This window comes from Coloeus monedula (genome assembly GCF_965178545.1).
Source record: "Coloeus monedula genome assembly, chromosome: 7".
Lineage (NCBI taxonomy): Eukaryota > Metazoa > Chordata > Aves > Passeriformes > Corvidae > Coloeus > Coloeus monedula.
Genome location: NC_138787.1, coordinates 13,813,198 through 13,832,353, shown reverse-complemented (window position 1 = coordinate 13,832,353; position 19,156 = coordinate 13,813,198). Strand labels below are relative to the sequence as shown.

Genomic DNA, 19,156 nt, shown 5'->3' with positions numbered 1-19,156 from the left:
TTTTAGAAGCATGGTATGGCCACAGTTTCTCCCTTTGTTTTGCTTTTTTAAGGAGATAATAGTGATACGCTCTTGAACTGAACTCAACCAGCCAACACAATAGCTGGGACAAAGCATGTAGAAAAAAGAATGCCAACAGTCCTTCCTCCAAGGATGCTCAAACAGCAAACACACTTTACAACGGTACATTCAGCGATTAAAGATTTCCAGAATCAGTTAAAAGCTTTGAGGATCCCAATAGCTGTGCTCAGAAAACCCATGTGACTTCGCTGTGTGTAGACTTCTGGTAGTCTAATTAGCTTTGTAGGGGTCTCTAAAGGCATCTGGGTTTCTCACTGACTCGGGAATTAGGCTGAATTTAGGCTGCTTGAATATACCAGTGCTGGGTTTGAGCATTTTTGAGCATTTCTGTATGGATCTCTTTGTCCCTCTGGAATGGCAAGTGGGAGCAGCGTGGTGGGACAAAGCTGTGCTGTGCTACTGACTGCACCATGTTTTGTGGCAGAAAGCACAGAGCAGATCGGTTTAAAACCAAAGGGAATTAAGAAAAAAAAAAAAAAAGGCAAATTCAATTAGTCATTTGAAATTGAGTTGGGGTTTACAACTTGAATTTTTAGGCCCAGATCCATCAGAGCACTTAAGCACCTGCTTTACCTTGAATACATTTTGCTTTTCAATAGCAGTCATTTGCCTCACTATCAGAGACCTCCAGGAAACCTGGGCTTAAATGGACATTGTAAAGGATGGAGGAAGGATGGCAGACAGGCAGTGGTACTTGGAGAAATTTCTCTTTTTCACTCCCTAGACCCTATGTGGTTTAAATAATGCCTCCTTAATGCAATGCTTTGTGTTACATACCCTGTAAATAATGTCAAGAAAGGTTATTTAATGATAATTTGACTTTTTCTTTGAAAAGACTTGTTATTAATCTTAACCTGAAATCTCTTTAGTATTATGTAGGGGAATAACAACCTTAATGTCATTTTGGTTTGATTTCTTCCTATGAAGGGGTGGCAACTCTCCCTTCTCTCTTGTCACCAAACATCTGAAGCAAGCTCTGTTATTGAGAGATTGCTGCAGTGGTACTTGGTCTTACAGAGATTTCATCAGAAACATTTCGTTTTTAATGGACAATGGAAAATTTTCAGCTGTCCATTATTACACTTCTTTGTACACAGTCTAAAAATATAAATGGAAATTATAATTACATCTGTAATTCTGGGTCCCAGCTGAAATTGCTTTAATCCCAATGTGAGGGGGGAAAAAAATCAATACAGAACCTTTAACCCTGGTCTTTTCCTCCTTAGATATTTCATTTTCAGTTGTGCTAGTTTATACCACAAGTTTTATAAGTTTTTCAAGGGTCTTTAGTATACAGAGACAATTTTGCATCCTCAAAATGGTATTGCTACTTTGTGCTTTTCTGATTTAGAAACTGTAATGATGTTCTTGAGTAATGGGTTATATTGTAGCTGCTTGATATAGTATGATGTTTCTCTCTTTTACTTTTTGGTCATTAAACAGAGGGACCTTTGAAATATTGCAAAGTTCTTTTAAAGAAAATCCTATTTTACTGGCAGTAGAATTACGCTTCTTTTTTTTTTTTTTTTTTTTTTTAAGAGGAACCCAAGTCAGCATTAAAGATTTAACACTGAGATTTGGAAAACACATCTTTCTCAGCTCAACTCAGGCTCTCTCTACTATGTTGTGCTTTTCTCCTATGGGTTTCAAATAGTACGTCTGTCAAGGTTAAATATTATCATATATGGGGTTTTTTTGAATCAACATCTGCAAGTACAGAAGTGTCATCAAGTGTTTTGTGTTTCTGAAACCTGCACCTTTCTGCAAACCCAGGCTTAGACCAGTAGTTGCTTTTGTTTGAATTAGCATCTGAGGAGGAAAGGAGAGGTTCTTGTATGCTGTAAGACCTATGCAAACTGTTAATTGTCCACAAATTGCAGCTTCCTCTGAAACATCTGGTTCTGGTAATAGTCCCAGACATGGTGCTGCAGATTAGGGCACACTCTGCTACATTGCCCCAGTTGCCACACTGTTAATAATGATAGATGTAACATCTATAACACCCACAGAGCAGAGGTGTGCTGTTCATCTTGGCAGAATGTTTTGTTTCTTCGTAATTGCATGTATGTACCATTTCTAGATCATGGGCACTCAAACAGTAAAACATAAATTAGCAGCATTCTGGTCGGTCTTTTCTCTGAATACCTGAAAGACACAACTGAAAAGGAATGTTTCCACTTGAAGTGAGGCATTTCAGCGACTTACATTTAGTACCCGAGGTATTTATTTGCTGTCTAAGGCTGTCAGGCCTTAACTTCCTGATTTCATTCCAGGATACAGATGTTTCATTCTCTCCCTGCCCTCTTCTCCCCTTTCAGATACCATTCTTCTATACAAGAGCCTAATCCAGAGATCATTGACATGCTTCCATTGACATCCAGAGGCTTTGGCCAGGGCTGAATGAGTCTGGAGCACAGAGTCCTTCATTACATCATATTCCCTCTTCTCAGTCTGGTATCTAGGCAAAGCAAAGATGTTTTTCCATCTTTACTTCCCCGTGCAAAGTATCTTGATGGTTTTTTTATGAACTTGCCACTTCAGGTCTATAACACCACACAATCTGAAAATACTTGGAGAGATATTATAGTGGTGACCTTTATTGTTCATTAGTGAATCAGCAGCCTAGCTTACTGTGGCTTTAAATGAGCTATATAAATTGGTTGTTATTTTCAATGATGATTCCCTTGATTTGAACATACTAGAGCAAAGATAATTGATTGATTCATTATGTAAAAGATTGTTTCAAGGGTGGTTTTATTTAATTTTTTTCACCCAGCCAAATTGAGACATGCTGTCTGGAACCTCTGCCAGGTTCTTACCAGGTTCATATCAGGAAGCACTATTGCTTCTCTTTTTCTCACTAATGGCACATAGCAGCCTTCCTGGGTGGAGTAGGGATGCCTCTTTGATTGTGGTGCTGCTCATTGTAACATCAGCTGAAGCTGCTGACAGTATCTTGTCTTCCACGTAAGACTTCGTTGCACATCTTTGACACATGATGTATGTATACTTTCAAAAGAAATTTAAGTCTATACCAGGTAGTGCTGTCCAAAGCCTATCTCTGTCTCAATGATGGCTTGTCCCTACCCTATGTACCAACTACTATGCTGTCACCTCTGTTAAGGTATCACTAATTCCCAGCTATTGGCATTGCTTTGCCACGGATGAAGTGTTTTGGTGTGTCTTTAAAGCTTTTTTTTCTGTCTTCAGGTGTGCACTCCTGTTTCAGCTTCAGGATCCTGATGTCTTCTGTTCTAGATACATGACTAAGCTGATAGAACTGCTACAGCAGCCTGTACTTGCTCTCTCTAAAAGGTTGTTTTGCTCTAAGGTCTTTGCTGTTGCAAATTTTATCTTGTCATCTGTCATGCAGCACAGTGTGCAGATGGCACAGAAGAAGTTTGTTTAGAAGCTACAAATCTCATTTATTGCAAGTGTTAGGGGGGATGCACATAGATTGGGGACATTGGTGATTGCACCAGTTCCCATAGAGCAAAGGATGCTGCATGCCCAGGCACCATGCCAGTAAATCCTGCTGTGGGTGCATGGTGCTGCCCCAGGCCAGGAATGCATGGAAGAAAATCACACAGATCTGATGATGTCTCATGTCGTCTGGGACACCTTGCTGGCACTGCCACGGTTGGTGCTGCTGGTGAAGAAAGCAAAGAAGAGAACAGTAGCCAGGCTGGGAGGGGATAGTGGTAAAAAACATGATGTGCGGTGGGCTCCAGGAATCCAAGCCTAGGCCTTGCTGAAGGAGACAGAGAGGACAGCAAGGGCTGTGGCATCTTGTGCTGTTGTCCTGTCCGCCCATCTCCATCGTGTGCTCTAACATGATGACCTCTGACTTAAAGATTTGCCTAAGGAAACAATGTCCAGCAAACTACATAGGGAAAAACTGAGCTCAGATGTGTATGAAAGTCAGCAGTTATGTTGTCTTCATCTGTGAATGGAACATATTTGTGTATATCTGTAGGCATTAAAGCTAGTACCATATATATGAGTAAAAATTCCTCTTGTGCCCATAAAGCAGTTGGGAGCTGTATTGTGTGTTTCCTCCATGCTCAGTGATTCAGGTCTCAAGGCAGCCTTACAATGATGTATTTGGTAGTAGTGGCATGTGTGAGTGTCTCACTCAAGCACAGCTGTTCTACAGGGCACCTTGAGGGGGTGTTTGCAGATTCATGTCTGTGCCTCACTTCTCCAGAATCTGCTTCTGCTCCAGGGATCTGGTGTGCCAAACCCTCCTCATCTAAGCAAGTCAACAGCCTGTCCCAGGCTGCTGCCTCAGAGAATGGCAGGGACTTTGTAAATAAAGGAAACAATTGAATGATAAGTTCACACTTCAACAGACTGGTTAACAACCTGATAACAGTTAATTACATACAGTATTTTTAAATGCAGCAACAGGGAGATAATTCGTACAGAGGTGGAGCACAGGCCCTTGGGCGTCATGACCAAAGGTTAACCACTTACTACCCATGCGCCTAAAGACGGTGGTGGCTGCAGCTCCGAATGTCACCAGTCCTGAACTTTTACTGGCCAGCAGTGACTCGGGGTCATGCACGTAAGTGTCCTCAGCCGCAGGTAGGGGCAGGGGGAAGCTGTGCTCAGCCCCAAAACTTGGGGGTCCTGCTTTGAGAGCGACCTGTGTGCTGGCCGGCAGAAAATGTAGGGTGGTAAACCCAGGGTTTTCTCCACCAGAGGCAGCAGGTAGAACATGTCCAGTCGGCAGTCGCTGCGCTCCCGCGGCCGCGCTGATGTTCGTGTAACTGAAGGAGCTCTGCAGGAAGGAGCCAGCATAAACACAGCTGGAATGGGCGCTCGCGGCCGGCTGCGAGTCACAGCAGCTGCGCTCGGTGCTACCGCTCCCTGGGCACCGGGTGGGACATTTCCGTCTGTCCCAGCCCGGTGGGATTGAGGGTTTGACCCTTGTTTTTTAAAGCACAACTTCAGGACATCTGCTGTCAGAGCGCCCGCAAAGTTTGTGACTTAATGCAAGTCTAATTAACTGATTTGCCCATGCAAATCTGGAGATTTACACACTTCTATAGAGGCAGCTGTAAAGTTATAACTTCAGCGGTTTATCATGCCCTGAGCCTTTAAATCTCAATTATGAAAGGTGGTGTTTAATGGCTGGCTGGAAAATGGGTGGTTACCAGAGTGTTAATGGAGTGCAGCAAGCCAGGAAATGTATAATCTAATGCCGGTATAGAAATGAAAGGTTCTAACAAAAGAAAATACTGGGGGGGAGGATGTACTTACAGGCTGTTTGTGCTGTTTAAGAGAAAATCAGTACATGAGCAGTAGGGAAACACAATGGGGACTGAAATACTGCCTGAAGAAAGAAATAAGAGCTGCTTGTTTTTAAGGTCCCTCTCGCCCCCCCAAAACAGCCGTCCTTCTCTGGGTCTTGAGCTTTGCCTTTGTTGCAAAGGGGAAAAAAAAGGAATGGTATGTCACAGTGAGTTTAACAGCATGTCTGGACCAGAAAGAAACAAAATGAAGGAAAAAATAACCAGCTACATATTCCTTTTTTACTGAAGCATGGTTTTACTACCCAGTTTGTGCCATTGGAGACAGAATTGACAGCCATGCTTCATCATGGCAGTGGGAGAAAGTGCTGCAAGGAATGCTTTAATTTAAATGAGAAATGCTCTAAAAGAAAAAAAAACCTAAAAGCTTGGTAATAACATTAATAACCACTTCTTACAGGTTTTTACTAGCCCACTAAAGATCAGACAGCATGTTAAGGTCCCAGTGGCTGAATAGTAAAGACCTGGGCCCAGGTTATTATTACTTAGGAAGATTCTTTTAATGATTTCTGTTATTAGTTGAAAATCATTTGAATAGTAAGTTGAATGGTCACCATGCTTTAAATTCATTTCACATGAAAAATGAGAACAGGGTAGAATTTGGGTTTATGTATTTCTAAAAACACTTCACAAAACCAGTGTGGAGAGCAGTAGTGCTGTGAATGGATGGGCAAAGGGTGGAGGCTTCCCTGCTCGGGAGGAGCTCTTCTGGAGTGTGATCGATTCCTTCTGAATAGCAATTTTGACTATGGCAACAGAATTTCTTTTAAATCGAATTAAAAGCTCCTGAACCAGAACAGACTCTTTAATTTCTACTCTAATAGCCTTCAAAAAAGCAGATACCTCCAGTAGGGGTTAGGATGAGGCAAAGGGATCCAGATAGTATTTCTGGCTTTTGTGCTGCTGCTGTGCTGAGGCCCGTGTTTGGGTCTTGCCTCTGCACCTCGCTCCCTTCTCATGGATTGCCTGCTCTTGAGGGAAGCAGCTGGCTGTTCTCAGGGCAGGGGCAGCGGGGTCCCCCTGTCTGTTGGAAGTTGCTACACAGTAAGACACTGCAAGTATTACTATAGCACAGCTTTCACTTCAGCATCTCGCTCCAGTGGTGGCAGTTCTGCTCGTGTTCAGTACATTTTTATATTAGAGTTTGCATAGAAATGCAAAATTCAACTGAGAAGCCTAAATATTCGCTTCTCTTGCTGGATTAAGAGGCAAATGTCATTTAAAAAAAGTTTTCTCCCCTCCAACGTAACTTGGTCAGCATCTTCTCAGGAGTGTGACTCAGAAGACCAAAGGCCAAGAACTCTTTTAGACTCTAGGAAGAGCTTTTTGGTCCCCACTAATCTGCAAAACAAAAGACCAAAGGGACCTTAAAATCTCAGCCAGGTCTCTCCCCAACAGAGCGTGGGGGTTCCTGAGCAACAAGCATAACTGCTTAGCATTGAGAGTAGGTTACCAGTGCCAAGAGGTTAATGACTCACATGGCATTATGTTGTGTTGAATAATGAGAAACATCTGAAATGACACATGTTGTAATGACTCGCTACTTAAAGTACCAATCTACTTAAGATCCCTTTAAGCTTGAAGAGATCACAGAGTAGGGATGTCTTGTTCAATAGGTGCTACTTTATTTTATGCCTCCTGGTAGAAGAGATGTACCATGCCTGAGAGCATATGAACAAAACAAGTGAGGAATTGAGTAGGAAGGATTATTGCACTAGTTGTTTTGAATGCTTTTTGGGCGTTTATAGAGCACCAGCTAGCATATTCTGGGTTTTGTTTTTGTTGATTGGAGGGTTTTAATCCTGGTTGTCACAGTTCCTATATTTGTAGGTTGGATTTAGGGAAGGAAAGAAAGGGGAGCTTTGCCTGCAGGATAGGATTATCAGAAACTGGTCTGCGATTTGCTGTGGAACATAAACTAATGATGGAGCAAAGCAGCAACACTGTTTTATGGTTTGGTTGCTGATGGGAGGGAGTTTAACTAAATGGCACTCTAAATTCTGATGTTAACCAATCTGTGACATAGTTTGCTCCATTAGGGATCGAGAACAATCTATTTTCTTGCAGACAAAATAAGTTGTTCATGCTGTCATAAGAAATCTTACATAGTTGTAAACATGTCAGACATTGCTTGCCTGTCTTACAGTTGTTTCTGCAGTCTGCTTCCCTGCATGGAAAGCTAGTATGTGACTAAACTGTATGCTTGGTCTTGTAAATGCAAGATATAAAAGCAAGTGTGACACCTAAATGTCTCCAACTGCGAAGAACGGCCCAGGGAGCAGCTGGGGCCCAACACCTCAGTGTGGCACTCTGCAAACAATAAAGGACTTCGTTCTCCAGCTGCTTTAAGGCTGAACTTCAACTAGAGTAATATAAACATGTCTCTGCACTTACCTACTGGGATTATGGTGCTTTAACTGTTTGCTTCTAAATACTTTAAGCTGTAATATTGGAGAGAGAGAGAAACTGTGCCTATAAACTCCTGTGTTCAGGCCAGTTAGCACCACTTTAGACTTTGCAAAACTGTATGCAGGGGAAGAGAATCAGGCCTGCCTGTATTGCATCTGAAATGTATTGCTCGAATTTCAAACAAACTTATATGGACCTCTCCTTCTCCAAACCAAATAGGAATTCTTTAAAAAGAGAAGAGAGATTCTTCCACTCTTACACCCACCACTCACACACACCCCCCCACACCTCGAAATGCAGGTCATGAAATGATCATTATTTTTATGGGTCTGCAAAGCCTGTAGAAGTCAAAGCTGCGTAATATACATTGCAGAGTGTTCTGCTAATCCAGTCCAACCGCAGTCGTGCCTGGCCCAGGGAAGAGGGCCTGGTAACTGGAAACCTGACACTAAAGGAATTCCAAACACAGTCCTCAAACTAAAAACAGCTCTCTCTGCATGGCATGTGCTACATGAGAGCCAGGGATTGTATTCGTTTACGTTATCTGATTTTTCAGCCTTGTATTGTTGATAAAAGAACAGGAGAAGGAAGCACCTCCACCAGCTCAGCCCATAAATAAAGTGTGCATGGTGTGTTTGAGGTTAGTATGACATTGCTAGACATCTGCCTTCTTCTGAGAGGTACAAGCCTCTCTCACAGACAGCAACCACTGAGCACTTCCTTGTGCTGCAGATTCTTCCCAGCATTAAGATACCAGATTTGATTCCCAGTGAATTTTAAGTGCAAAGCCTTTCTTTGGCTATGGGAAGTATTGATCTGAAAGGGCAAATAATATTTATTGTAGGAGTATCTCACCTATTAAGATACAGAGACCCACCTTAAGGCACCTCAGTGACTTGCAGTGATTTTTTTTTAATCTGCAGTGATTTAAAATTTCATTAATTTATTTATGTTATATGCATGTTGAATATTAAGCAACAGAAGTTCTTAGAGCCACTCACTACAAACAGCACTGCAGGATCTTTAATACTGTACCTGGAGAGATGGCACATGGTCTTTTCAGTCAGTTGTTTTTAGTGTTTGTTGAGAAGAGCTTTATAAAGACACAGTATAATGTATTTGATACTTCAAGATTGTTTGTTTGCATAATTTAGTTCTTACACCAGCTTCTCTTTTCTTCTTTAAAAGTAGATCCTCCTGGCTGAGAACAAACAGCACACAATCACACTGCATACAATGGAGTTCTTCAGTGAGAATTTGGACACAGATAGGACCTTTCTCCTGTTCTTTAATCACAGCCTGGGCTGTCTGATGCCATCACCCAGAGTCTCTGTATGTCCTGCTTAGACATGAAAGAGACTGCAGCCAAATGTGGGCTTTCCATTTGCTACTTAGTCTGTGGCTGTCTTTGAAGTTTATTTCAAGAAGTACTCTAACAAAGTAAGAAAGCAGGTTTTCATGTGAGATTATATCCCTTGCAAAATATTCCCTCAGCAGCAAGGAGGAGATAGTGATGTAAGAAGGGAGCATTCCCTTCTTTGCTTTTTACCAGGTACTAAGAGGGTGGCCTCTGTGACTCTCCCTATAGAACAGAGGGAAGAAGAGCCCTTTGTCATGATGAAATCCAAACCCCCAACGTGATGGGGCACAGCACGAGCAGTTAGACCTTCATTTTGCTTTCTTTTCCTTTCAGATAGCCCAAGCATGTGTCTCCTGGCTGATGTTAAAGGTGACCTGCAAATGGAGGTTATCAATGAAATGCAGTAAACCTGAAATGTAATTACTTTTTTTTCTGATTGTTTTTTGAAGCATCAGGTATTTATGCCAGTCTACTCTGTAAGATTTTCCACAGTTGAAAAATTACTAAAATGGGGGTTTTTAAAAAAAAAAAGGGAACTGCAGAAAGCAAAAAGTGTTTAGTTCGGGCTTTTGATAGTTTTAGTTAGGGCTTCAGATACCTGTGACTAAATAACATTTTGGGTAAAAGAAGTCTTTCCTAAGTATTCTGAATACTGTGGTTCAGTTTTAAATAAACCCAGAAGCTCTTAAAAATTCTGCAGTAAAGCCAGAAAATCCTATCTTTTTTGTGCTTGGAAGATAAATAAAGCAGAGATAGAAAAACAAACCTGCTTTAGGCTTTACTTGTTGTAGAGAAAATAACAACATGTTAATTGAATATCAGTCACAAGTCACCTGCTTTGCTTGGACAAGGCTGCTTTGTGCCCTTAATGCTCAAAATGGATCACAGTTGTTAACTGGTGAATCATTTTAAAAGATAAGCTGGTAGAGCTGCAAACCAGCATATGAAGTGAAACATGTTGCAACCACCTGTGTGTGATCTGTAATTTCTCTGCAGGGGAAGGAAGATGAGACCTTGCTTCCTCTAAATAAAGCAGACATTTTAAGGGGCACCTTGCTCATGACATTTTTGAGGAGTGTTTTCACACTGCCCCACCAGTTTCACTCCTTTGTACTTCTCTCTCCCTTCATTCAATTGCTTCCTGCAGCAGCAGCCTCTGCTTTTAGCTAGACCCACATCCATAATGCACTTTCCAGTGGGACCCAGCAGAGCTGAACTATCAGCAAAACCAGTTTTTGAGCTCTGAGATCAGTTCCTTCCCAGGACGTTGTGTCAGCTTCCCTGGCTTCTGCCTGCCATTAATTGCACTGTATCCCCAGGTCAAACAACTGGCCAAAAATCTGGAAAACAGCTGACGGTCAGAGCAGCTCCTACTCAGCATGTCCTCTCAGAGGACATGCTCCTGGCCTGGTCCTTTTGAGTGGCTGGACCTGCTTGACCCAATTTGTGGATTTTTGATCACTCCCCTGGGTCACTGATTTTCCACTTGAGGTTATTGGTTTGACCCCCACACCGTGGGTCACTTGGGAGGTGTGATATGGCCCTGTGAACTCTGAACTCATCAGAAGCCAACAAAAACAGTGAGAGAGAGGAGAAGAATTTCATTAGGACCTCCTCAGAGGTGGCAGTGTCTGCTGAGGGAAAAGGTAGGAGTTGTTTTCCTTCTTGCAGAAACAAGCACAGCATCTACAAGGGGCTGCCAAGTAGAAAGTGTTTGGTTTGGTTTGTTTTGGCAATTTCTTTAAGGATAAACAACAGCATATATTTTTACACTATGGGCTATCGAGTGAGAAGGGTGCTGGTTCAGAGGAGCCCTCCTCTTCCTGCTAGGAACTGCCCCCAGTATCCCAGAGCTACTGCTAATACTTTCTGCAGCCAGAGCTTGGTATTTGCAGTTGTTTCTTCCACTTTAAAAAGATTGACTTTCTGATAGTAAATTTGTCACACTTGAGGAGGAAAGGGCAGTTTTTTCCTGTTTTTTAAGACTGGTCAGATAGAAGTTCATGGACACTCTGTAGGCTGGTTCCTTGCACTGTGAGCAGCTCCCTAAGAATGGACTTCACCAGGTGGTAAGGGGGGGGAAGAATGAATTCTCAAGAAATAATTTGACTCCAACATGCTGTGCTGATCATAAAAGGAAAAAAAAGTGTTGTCATTGTAGCTTGTGTGTCTGCAAGCATAACACCTACTGGGATCACTAGGGGAAGTGAGCTGGAGAGTGTGGAGCAGCCACAAGGATATCTTTTGTGAAATTTCCCTCAGTCATGCTGCCCAGAGTCAGCTTTTGGACAGTTACCAGTGTTTCCCAAGGTTTTACTCAGGTGAGAGTTCTGCTAATCATTGGCTAGATCACCGCTTGTATTATCCCCAAGGCTGCTAAAATAACGGGCATACCTTCTTTCTTCCTGGGGCTTTCCTAAAAGGTTCGTGGGGAGTGGATTCCTGTCAGGTCTCGGTGTACAACCTCTCCTCCCAGCTGCTAAATCGTGACTCTGGGCAAGACACTCAAGAATTACACCACCTATGGGTGTTTCACCCTCAGAGAAAGGAAACTGGTGCTGACAGTGAACAACTTGGGGTTTTATTTTGTAAAGAAAGATCTTGCTCTTCCCACATGTTCTTCTGCAGTTTGTCTACACAACCACAGATGGTGTTAGCTGTAAGTGAACCGATGGTGGATTTAGTTTGCTAGGAGAGGTAACAGCAATGGAGATCTGATTGCATTGGCTTAGGCAGCTTGGGGCCATTTCTCATGTCTGGCATGCTTTGATTGCCCAGGCTCATCTTCACTGCACAGTCCTGGGTCAGAGCAGCCTGAGTGCACAACCCTCTGCACAGTCACAGCTTCTGTGGCAGCAGTGTAACACTGATTCCTAAAACTGGGCTGGCTGAGCTTTCCTGGAAAAAGCTCTTTTGGCTGGATGGCAAAACACACCCCTCTTTTTTCTTGCACCTTGCAGATCTCTGGTGTCAGTTGAGGCATGAGTCAAAGGCTCAGTACATCATGCTGGTGGCTCAGTCCTGTTCTCAGCCATCATTTTGGTACCAATTCATCTTGAATTTGGTTTTTTTAGAGTAATTCAATTTGCAGTTAGAGCTTTGTCCAAAAGCTACCTGGCTTTTCAGTGAATTCAGGATCAGGTTCCAAGCTCAGTCCTTTTTTAATGTGATCCATGAGAGTTGCATTGATTATAGCTGCCTACAAGAACACCTTAAAAAACCAATGCACAGGATTTTGAGCATGATCCTTTATTAAAAGGTGATGGGTGTAGGTTTGACATTTGTTCCTGTTGGTGTGCTGCTTGACACAAAGCAGTTCCTACCATTGCAGTGTCTTTTATGATTGGAAGTATGTTTTTGTGCACAGAGGCATTAAAGCTGAGTGTGATGGGACTGACTAGTGAACAAGCCTTCATGCAGAAATACGTGGAGCAGCTCTTTGGCCTGCTGTGGAAATTAGGCTTTGTTGCAAGGCGTAGGTGTGTGAGCAGCAACAGCAATTGTCTCAGTACATACGGTTAAGAGTGGTTTGGTATCTCAGAGGGTGGCTTCAGGCCCTTCAGCACTTTGTCTGGACTGTCTCACCAGGAGGTGGAGGGGGAAGCTGAGAGTGCCTGTCTTTTATAATGTTCTGTTTTTAAAGCAGAAAGTCTCTGGGGAGCATAGGGTCCTAAAAGTCCAAGGCCTGGAATGCTTCCTTTTGCTCTTTCCATTTTAAACAGGAAACATTTGCACTAAGTTATTCCAGGAGGAGAATTGCAGGTTCATTTCAAGGCAGATAATGTTTGTTCATTGCCTGTGTCCGTGATTTACCCCATGGGCTTAAACGAGTGCAGCAGAAAACCACATGTTTTGTTTTACTACAGGCTAAAACAAGTTCCAGCAGAGTCTGGGAGCCCAGGTTAAGAAAGAAGGAGCATGCTTGTAAAATCTCTGTGTGAACAAGAGAGTCATTGACAAATTTTGAACACCTGATCTGCTGTACCAGAATGATGACTTTTTTCATAATCTATGCAAAGAATATTTAAACAGTTGATGAGTTCAGTCCCAAAGCCACAGAGCAAGTATAATTGATTTATACTTCCAGCCCCTGTTTTGGGTCAAAACTCTGTCTTCTTCCCTCAGCACTCATTTGGAGAGAAGCTTCCTGTGCAGTCAATGAGAGGTTTTGTCCAAAGTGCAAAGACATTTGCAGTCAGACTGGCAAAAACTCCTAATTGAGTTGAACTTTTGGGGATGCTCTGGTGACATGTCTGTGAGAACAATTATTTTTGCCATTTCAAAAGTACCACAAGTTAAGTTGTACTAGGAAAAAATATCAATGCTTCATTAGTGCAAATCATGAAATTAAGATGCAGCAGGCTACGGAGGGGGCTCCATGGCACATCCTTGCAGATGACACATTCACATGTTGCTTTTCACATGAACTAGGGCTTGTGAGATCCATACTGATGCAGACAAGTTACAGGGCTGTTGTAATATCAGGCCTTCTAGATCACAGATTTTTTGAAACCTCATTGGCAACTTGCCCATTAAACACAGGTATTGTAGCCTGACATCCCTAGCATTTCTTCCAGGAGTTCCAGTTTTTCCAACTATGGTGTTGGGAAAGCTTTACAGGCTGACATATTAGGAGAGGATAGTGGGAAATGGCCTGGAAAGCGTGAATATTTGTGCATGTAAAGCTTATGGGATTTGCAGACTTGCAGACCTAACTCATCTGTTTATCCTCAGGCTAGATAAGATTCAGTCAAACATGCATTGTTTAAAGGAGCTTTGTTTCCATTATGGCAAATGGATCACAGGAGACTGACTGATCTGAAGGGCTCCAGTGCTCCCCCATTGTAAAAGGGCTGTGATGTGCGCTGGACCCTTCCTCCAATGTCCTGGATGTTACAGACTTTTGTAGCATGCAGGTGGGAAGCTTGTTATCCTTCAGAAGTTCTTTTCATTCATCAGGACTTGTCATGCTTGAGGTGGCATTTCCTCTCCCAAAGTAAACATAGATTGTATGTACAATAATATATCACTGGGCTAGTAGACTGCCTTTTTATGTGCTTTATTATGTTTTTTCCTCCTCAGGCGTGGACCTGCAGAGCCACTAGAATATTTAACAGGGCCCCGAGTAACGTACAAAGAGAGAGATCTTCCCTACTACCACGGAGGACAGCCTGTTATCCACCCATCCAAGGGGAACTACATCCGTGCGCCGGACGCAAGAGTGGCAGAACTGAGGTACCCCCAGTATTACCCAGCCCAGCCCATCACAAACCAGCATAAAGGACCCCTCCGGCAGGACGTGCCACCTTCCCCTCCACAGTCCCACCGAGCACCAGCTTACAGTGAAATTGTCCGACACCGTGGGACCAGTCCAGACCAGTACCAGTACAGGCAACAGGATCCCAGGCAGAAGAACCCCATGACTGCAGCTGTATAGCCGTGCACTGGACTTGCCGGCACAGCTCGGGAGGAGCCCCGTTGGACACGATCCTTGTAGAGTTGTTCCCAAGCGTAGCTGCCTGTAAGAATGGCACATGAGACCTGGAGTTGTTCTTACTGAGCTGGGCTCAGCGTAGGTGCTTTCTAACAGACGAACTAAAGCCACGTGAGGTACGATGTGTTTTGAGTATGTGAGGTACCAGACAGTTGAGTGGTTTTTAATTCCTTTTAAAAATAGAAAGTGGCTGCTGGAAATGAAACACAACACTTAATACACCTCAGGGCTATTTACTGAATCCAGTTACACCTTTACAGTACGTAGCTGTCTGTGCAAGGGCAGCAGAGTCACCAGAGTTTACTTCAGAGTGCTGTTGTAGAGCCTTTTAAGTGAGAACACAGCATGCAGTATGGACTTCTTGCAGAGCTAGGCATCTTGTGTATCTAGTGTGTGAACATGACAAGGGACTGCCACAGAGATAGTGGCCACATTCCAGGCACGTCCTGACCAATACCTCTGCTTTAAGAATGCTCCAGTTCCAGATTTGTGATCTAGCCTCCCATCTTCCTTTCTTTTCGGTGGTGGCAGCATTTATCTTGTAGCCTTCATTTTTTGCAGTTTGTCTATCAAGAGGCTTCTCTTATTGCACCTGCTGCAGTTGGAGTAGGGCAAAAAGCCTTATCCCCTCTGCTTGGGCAGGCTCACAGAGGACAGGCAGCCACCTGAGAACCATGTCTGGGGGTGGGGGGGAGTATGCTTGTGAGTGTTGGTTAGTTATATAGTGTGCAGTCTTTAAACGTAAACCCTGGAGACCAGATCCTCAGCTGCTATCAGGAAGTGTCGCTCGAGGGGTTTCAGTGGAGCTGGCCTATAAGGAAGTGGCCAGGGAGGTGACATTATGGGCATGGACTCCATAATTCATATTAAGTTACTGTGTCAGGTGCTGCCTTGGCCCTATCAGGGCAGCCCGTTCCTGGCCCGCTCCAGGCAGTGTTGGAGCCAAGTGCCTGCCAGCAGCATGTGTGCCCTGGCCAGCCCAGTGCCCCAGAAGGCACCTGTTCATGGGAGACACCCTCAGTCCATGAGGGAAGCTCAGCCTCGGGCAGCGCCAGGCCCCACCATGCCAAGTGCCAAACTACTCGAGTTTCTGCAGCCAGAGGCCATCAGGTCAGTGGGGAAAGGGGCTTTACACAGCAAGGGGTGAGGGAAAAGACAAGGAAAGCAACAGGAAGAGCTTCAAGACCCTGGGGCCCAGGAGGAAGAGGTGAGAAGAGCAAGTTATTTGCATAGGAAGAGAGAAGGGGGGGGGGGTTGTCAGCAGCACAGCAGAGCTATGGTAGGGGGACAGGGTGGTGGGGTACATGCCCAGCTCTTTGCCCCAAACAGCCTGAGTTTGCTCTGCAGCCAAAAATGCGTGTCCCCAGCCACAGGGACCTGTGTGACCTGACCCAAGAGGGCTCTGAGTGCTTAGAGATCTGTCTCAAGGATTTTGTCATGGGGAAACCATGCAGTGTTGCGACCTAGAAATGCATTATTTCTAAGTGTCCTTAATTCCTCAACTTCTGCCTTTTGGGAGTGTCACTAAACCATTAGGCCTCCTCTCTCCATCAGGAAAAGACTGTGACCTGGCCAAGGATTAAGCATAAGGATTTCTTTGATGTCATTTTGACACCTTTGGTATGCAACATATTAAATCACATAGTTCACTTCCCAGGTGCTTAATATCACCAGGAAGGTTTGTCCTGCTATGAGTGTGTCCTGCTGGCAGGTAATGGCCCTGATGAGAAGCAGCATTTAATCCCAGCCTACTTTCTTCTCTGCTGATGATGCTGGTTAGAGCCTGGTGTAACCCTCAGGCACAGGGAGCATTTGCAGCTGCCTGAGTGGCTGGCAGGCTCCAGTGCTTGCATTCCCACCAGCCTCCACCCACCAGCAGGCTGGGAAGCAGGGGAGAGGAGACAGCTTTCCATGGTGGGGAAGCACCTCCATGATTCAGAGGGCTGGACTCCCTGGGGCAGGGGCAGGCACAGTTCTAAATCCAGTCAGGAGGAAGCATTGGTGGGAGGGAGAGAGGAAGAGGAATGAAACTAATTATGAAGCGAGGGTGTTCGGTTCTTGTTCCATTTCTTTCTGCCCTCTTCCCTAGTAATGTAGGAAGGAAAAACCTCTGGAGGGAGTGTTGGATGTAAAGCTGGATGTCTCTCAGTACCCTCCATAAATAAGGCGCATTCCCCAAGGAAACTGTTCCTGTCATGTACGTGCTCTGCACAGCCTTGTACTTCTCTCAGAAAGCTTCAGTTGCTGTAGGATACTCAGCCAGGACTTGGCAACCAGAGGAAAGTCACTGGTGTTATTAAGGCCTGTTGAAAGTGAAGCAAAAACAAATTAAAATACTTTCCTTTCCCTCCTTGAAATATAACCCCTGATACATTTGATCCAGCTGTAAAAAAACTAATGTTCACGACAGTGGCTTTATCAAGCCAGGCCACAATTAAGAACAGCTCTGAATATAAGCTACTGCCTTTGTAAATCACTCTCAACTAACCCTTCAAATGGCATCACAGCACAGTGAACAGAACTTATTTACAGTATTTCATGAGCCAGGGCCAAATAAAATCTGGATGGAAACAGCTCCTAGATTATTTATAGCCTTTGAAGGACCTGCCCAATGTCTCCCCGTAACCTGAATCTTTCCTTAAGAGCTCCCCTTGACTGCATCAGCTCCACTCAGTTGAGGCAGACAGATCAAACAAACACCTTCTGAGCTGTTAATCTTACCTTACCCAACAGGTTATTAAATGATGCTTCTGCTCAGTAAGCAGAAATCAGTAGAGAGCTTCTTCCAATCAAAAAAAAAAAAAAAAAAAAAAAAAGTGCTATAAGTATAATATATGGATGCATCCTACAGGTAAGGAGCTAAGGAGGAAGAACATTGTGACCTAGCTGGGGGAAAAAGACCAAAAAGTATTACAGAGCATCTCATCAATCTCTGGTGCATTGTTTTGGGAGAAAATTGCCATTTGCTGGTTTAATATCTGGTAGAGGTACGGTATTTTCAAAAGTGTAATGTGTAACTACAGTATATATAGTCAGCTTTTCTGCAGTGTAAAATGTATGATTTTAGCACCATATTGTGGAAAAATATGTACCGTGCAGAATTCACGAGGTGCTACAACTGACGGTTGAAAATACACACTTGCAAAATCCAAAAGAGCCGTTAAGTAACAAGTTGTTCTTTTCCCATATGTCCATATGTTTGGGAAAATTATGAGTCTGAAATGCTCTTGACACGTAATTGCCTCGCACTCCCTCATCCAAAATGTGCCAGTCCAGCAGCAGAGTTACTGACGTAGCGGGTGTGAAGGGAGAGTTGGGTTTGCCACAGGAGCAGCCCTAAGTGTGTGTGTGAACAGGCATCAAGACCAGGGGAGAGAGGCCCGCGCTCACGTGAAGCTGAAGCTTTGATTTCCTGAGCTGGTGGCGTGCAGCCTGCATTTCTGGCTCTGGCACAGAGCCAGCCAGGCCCAGCAGTTGAAAGATTAAGAGATAGAAAAAGAGCCTGTGGATTTTCTGAGTGACCACCCACTAGTGAGCCATGATCTTGGCCTGTGAGCCGACATTACCACTGTGATATATTGTGATGCAGAAGTCTCTAGGCACCCCTCAAATGCATAAAGAAATATCAGTTGCCCTTTGTGGGAAAAAAAAAAAGGGGAAACTGAGCATAGAAAAAAAAAAAAAAGGCTCTTGCCTTGGAAAAGTGCATACAGTCCTGAATTCCAATTCACTCCAGCCTCCTGATCTAGAAATAGCTTCACATGCTGCCTAATTTTTTTAGAGATGAATTTTGCTACCTCTTCCTCCCAGCCATCACAGATTTGTTTATCAGAGAGTTAGTGCTGTGAGTGAATCCTACTGACTGCTCTGCCAGGGCCACATCCTGACACTCTGCTCTGAGCAGGGGCTGCTTTGCACTTTCAAAAGGCTCCACACCTGTGCTCCCCTGTCACAGTTGTTCTGCAGGGTCCTCAAGCCTTATGTGCAAAATCAGAAGTGCTATTCACTATCTCTGCGTAGGAGAGAAGGCTTTGTAAGACACTATTCTCTTACTGTGAGGGAGAGAGAGATACTTGTGATCCTGACAATACCTATGTGTTTAAGTGAAACTGATTTAAAAATCATGTGTTGTTTTGGGGGAGAAATTCAACACGTAATTTGACAGGTTTTTCTAGTACCACGTCAAAGATTTTGATCTTTTGTTACATATGGCTATATAAATTTTACCTGGTTTATTTTGCATTAAAATAAAGGCTTTAAGAATATATATGATTATGTATTTGTACGTAGAATCTTTCCATTCTTTGTGTCTACAAAGTCATCCTCAGCCGTGGATATGATTTGATATTAGAGGATGATACATGATCAAGCTGGATCAGAATTGGTAACATGACGTTTTTTAACAAAATAAACAAAACCACAACAGCCATGTGCTGCTTCTTAGGAAAAAAAAAGCATCCCAGGGCTTAACTTGATTCCCTCTCAAATCTGCATTGT

General features: G+C 43.6%; 1 protein-coding gene across 2 annotated transcripts in view; it reads left to right on the top strand.

The window, feature by feature from the left end:
• Positions 1-18,941, top strand: part of PARD3B (par-3 family cell polarity regulator beta) — a 401,283-nt gene extending 382,342 nt beyond the window's left edge. For both annotated transcript variants that reach the window (XM_082285055.1, XM_082285054.1), the window contains one exon: positions 14,248-18,941. In XM_082285055.1, coding sequence (XP_082141181.1) covers positions 14,248-14,602 — 355 coding nt within the window. In that variant the 3' untranslated portion in view covers positions 14,603-18,941. The remainder of the gene's footprint in view (positions 1-14,247) is intronic.
• Positions 18,942-19,156: the final 215 nt, after the last annotated feature.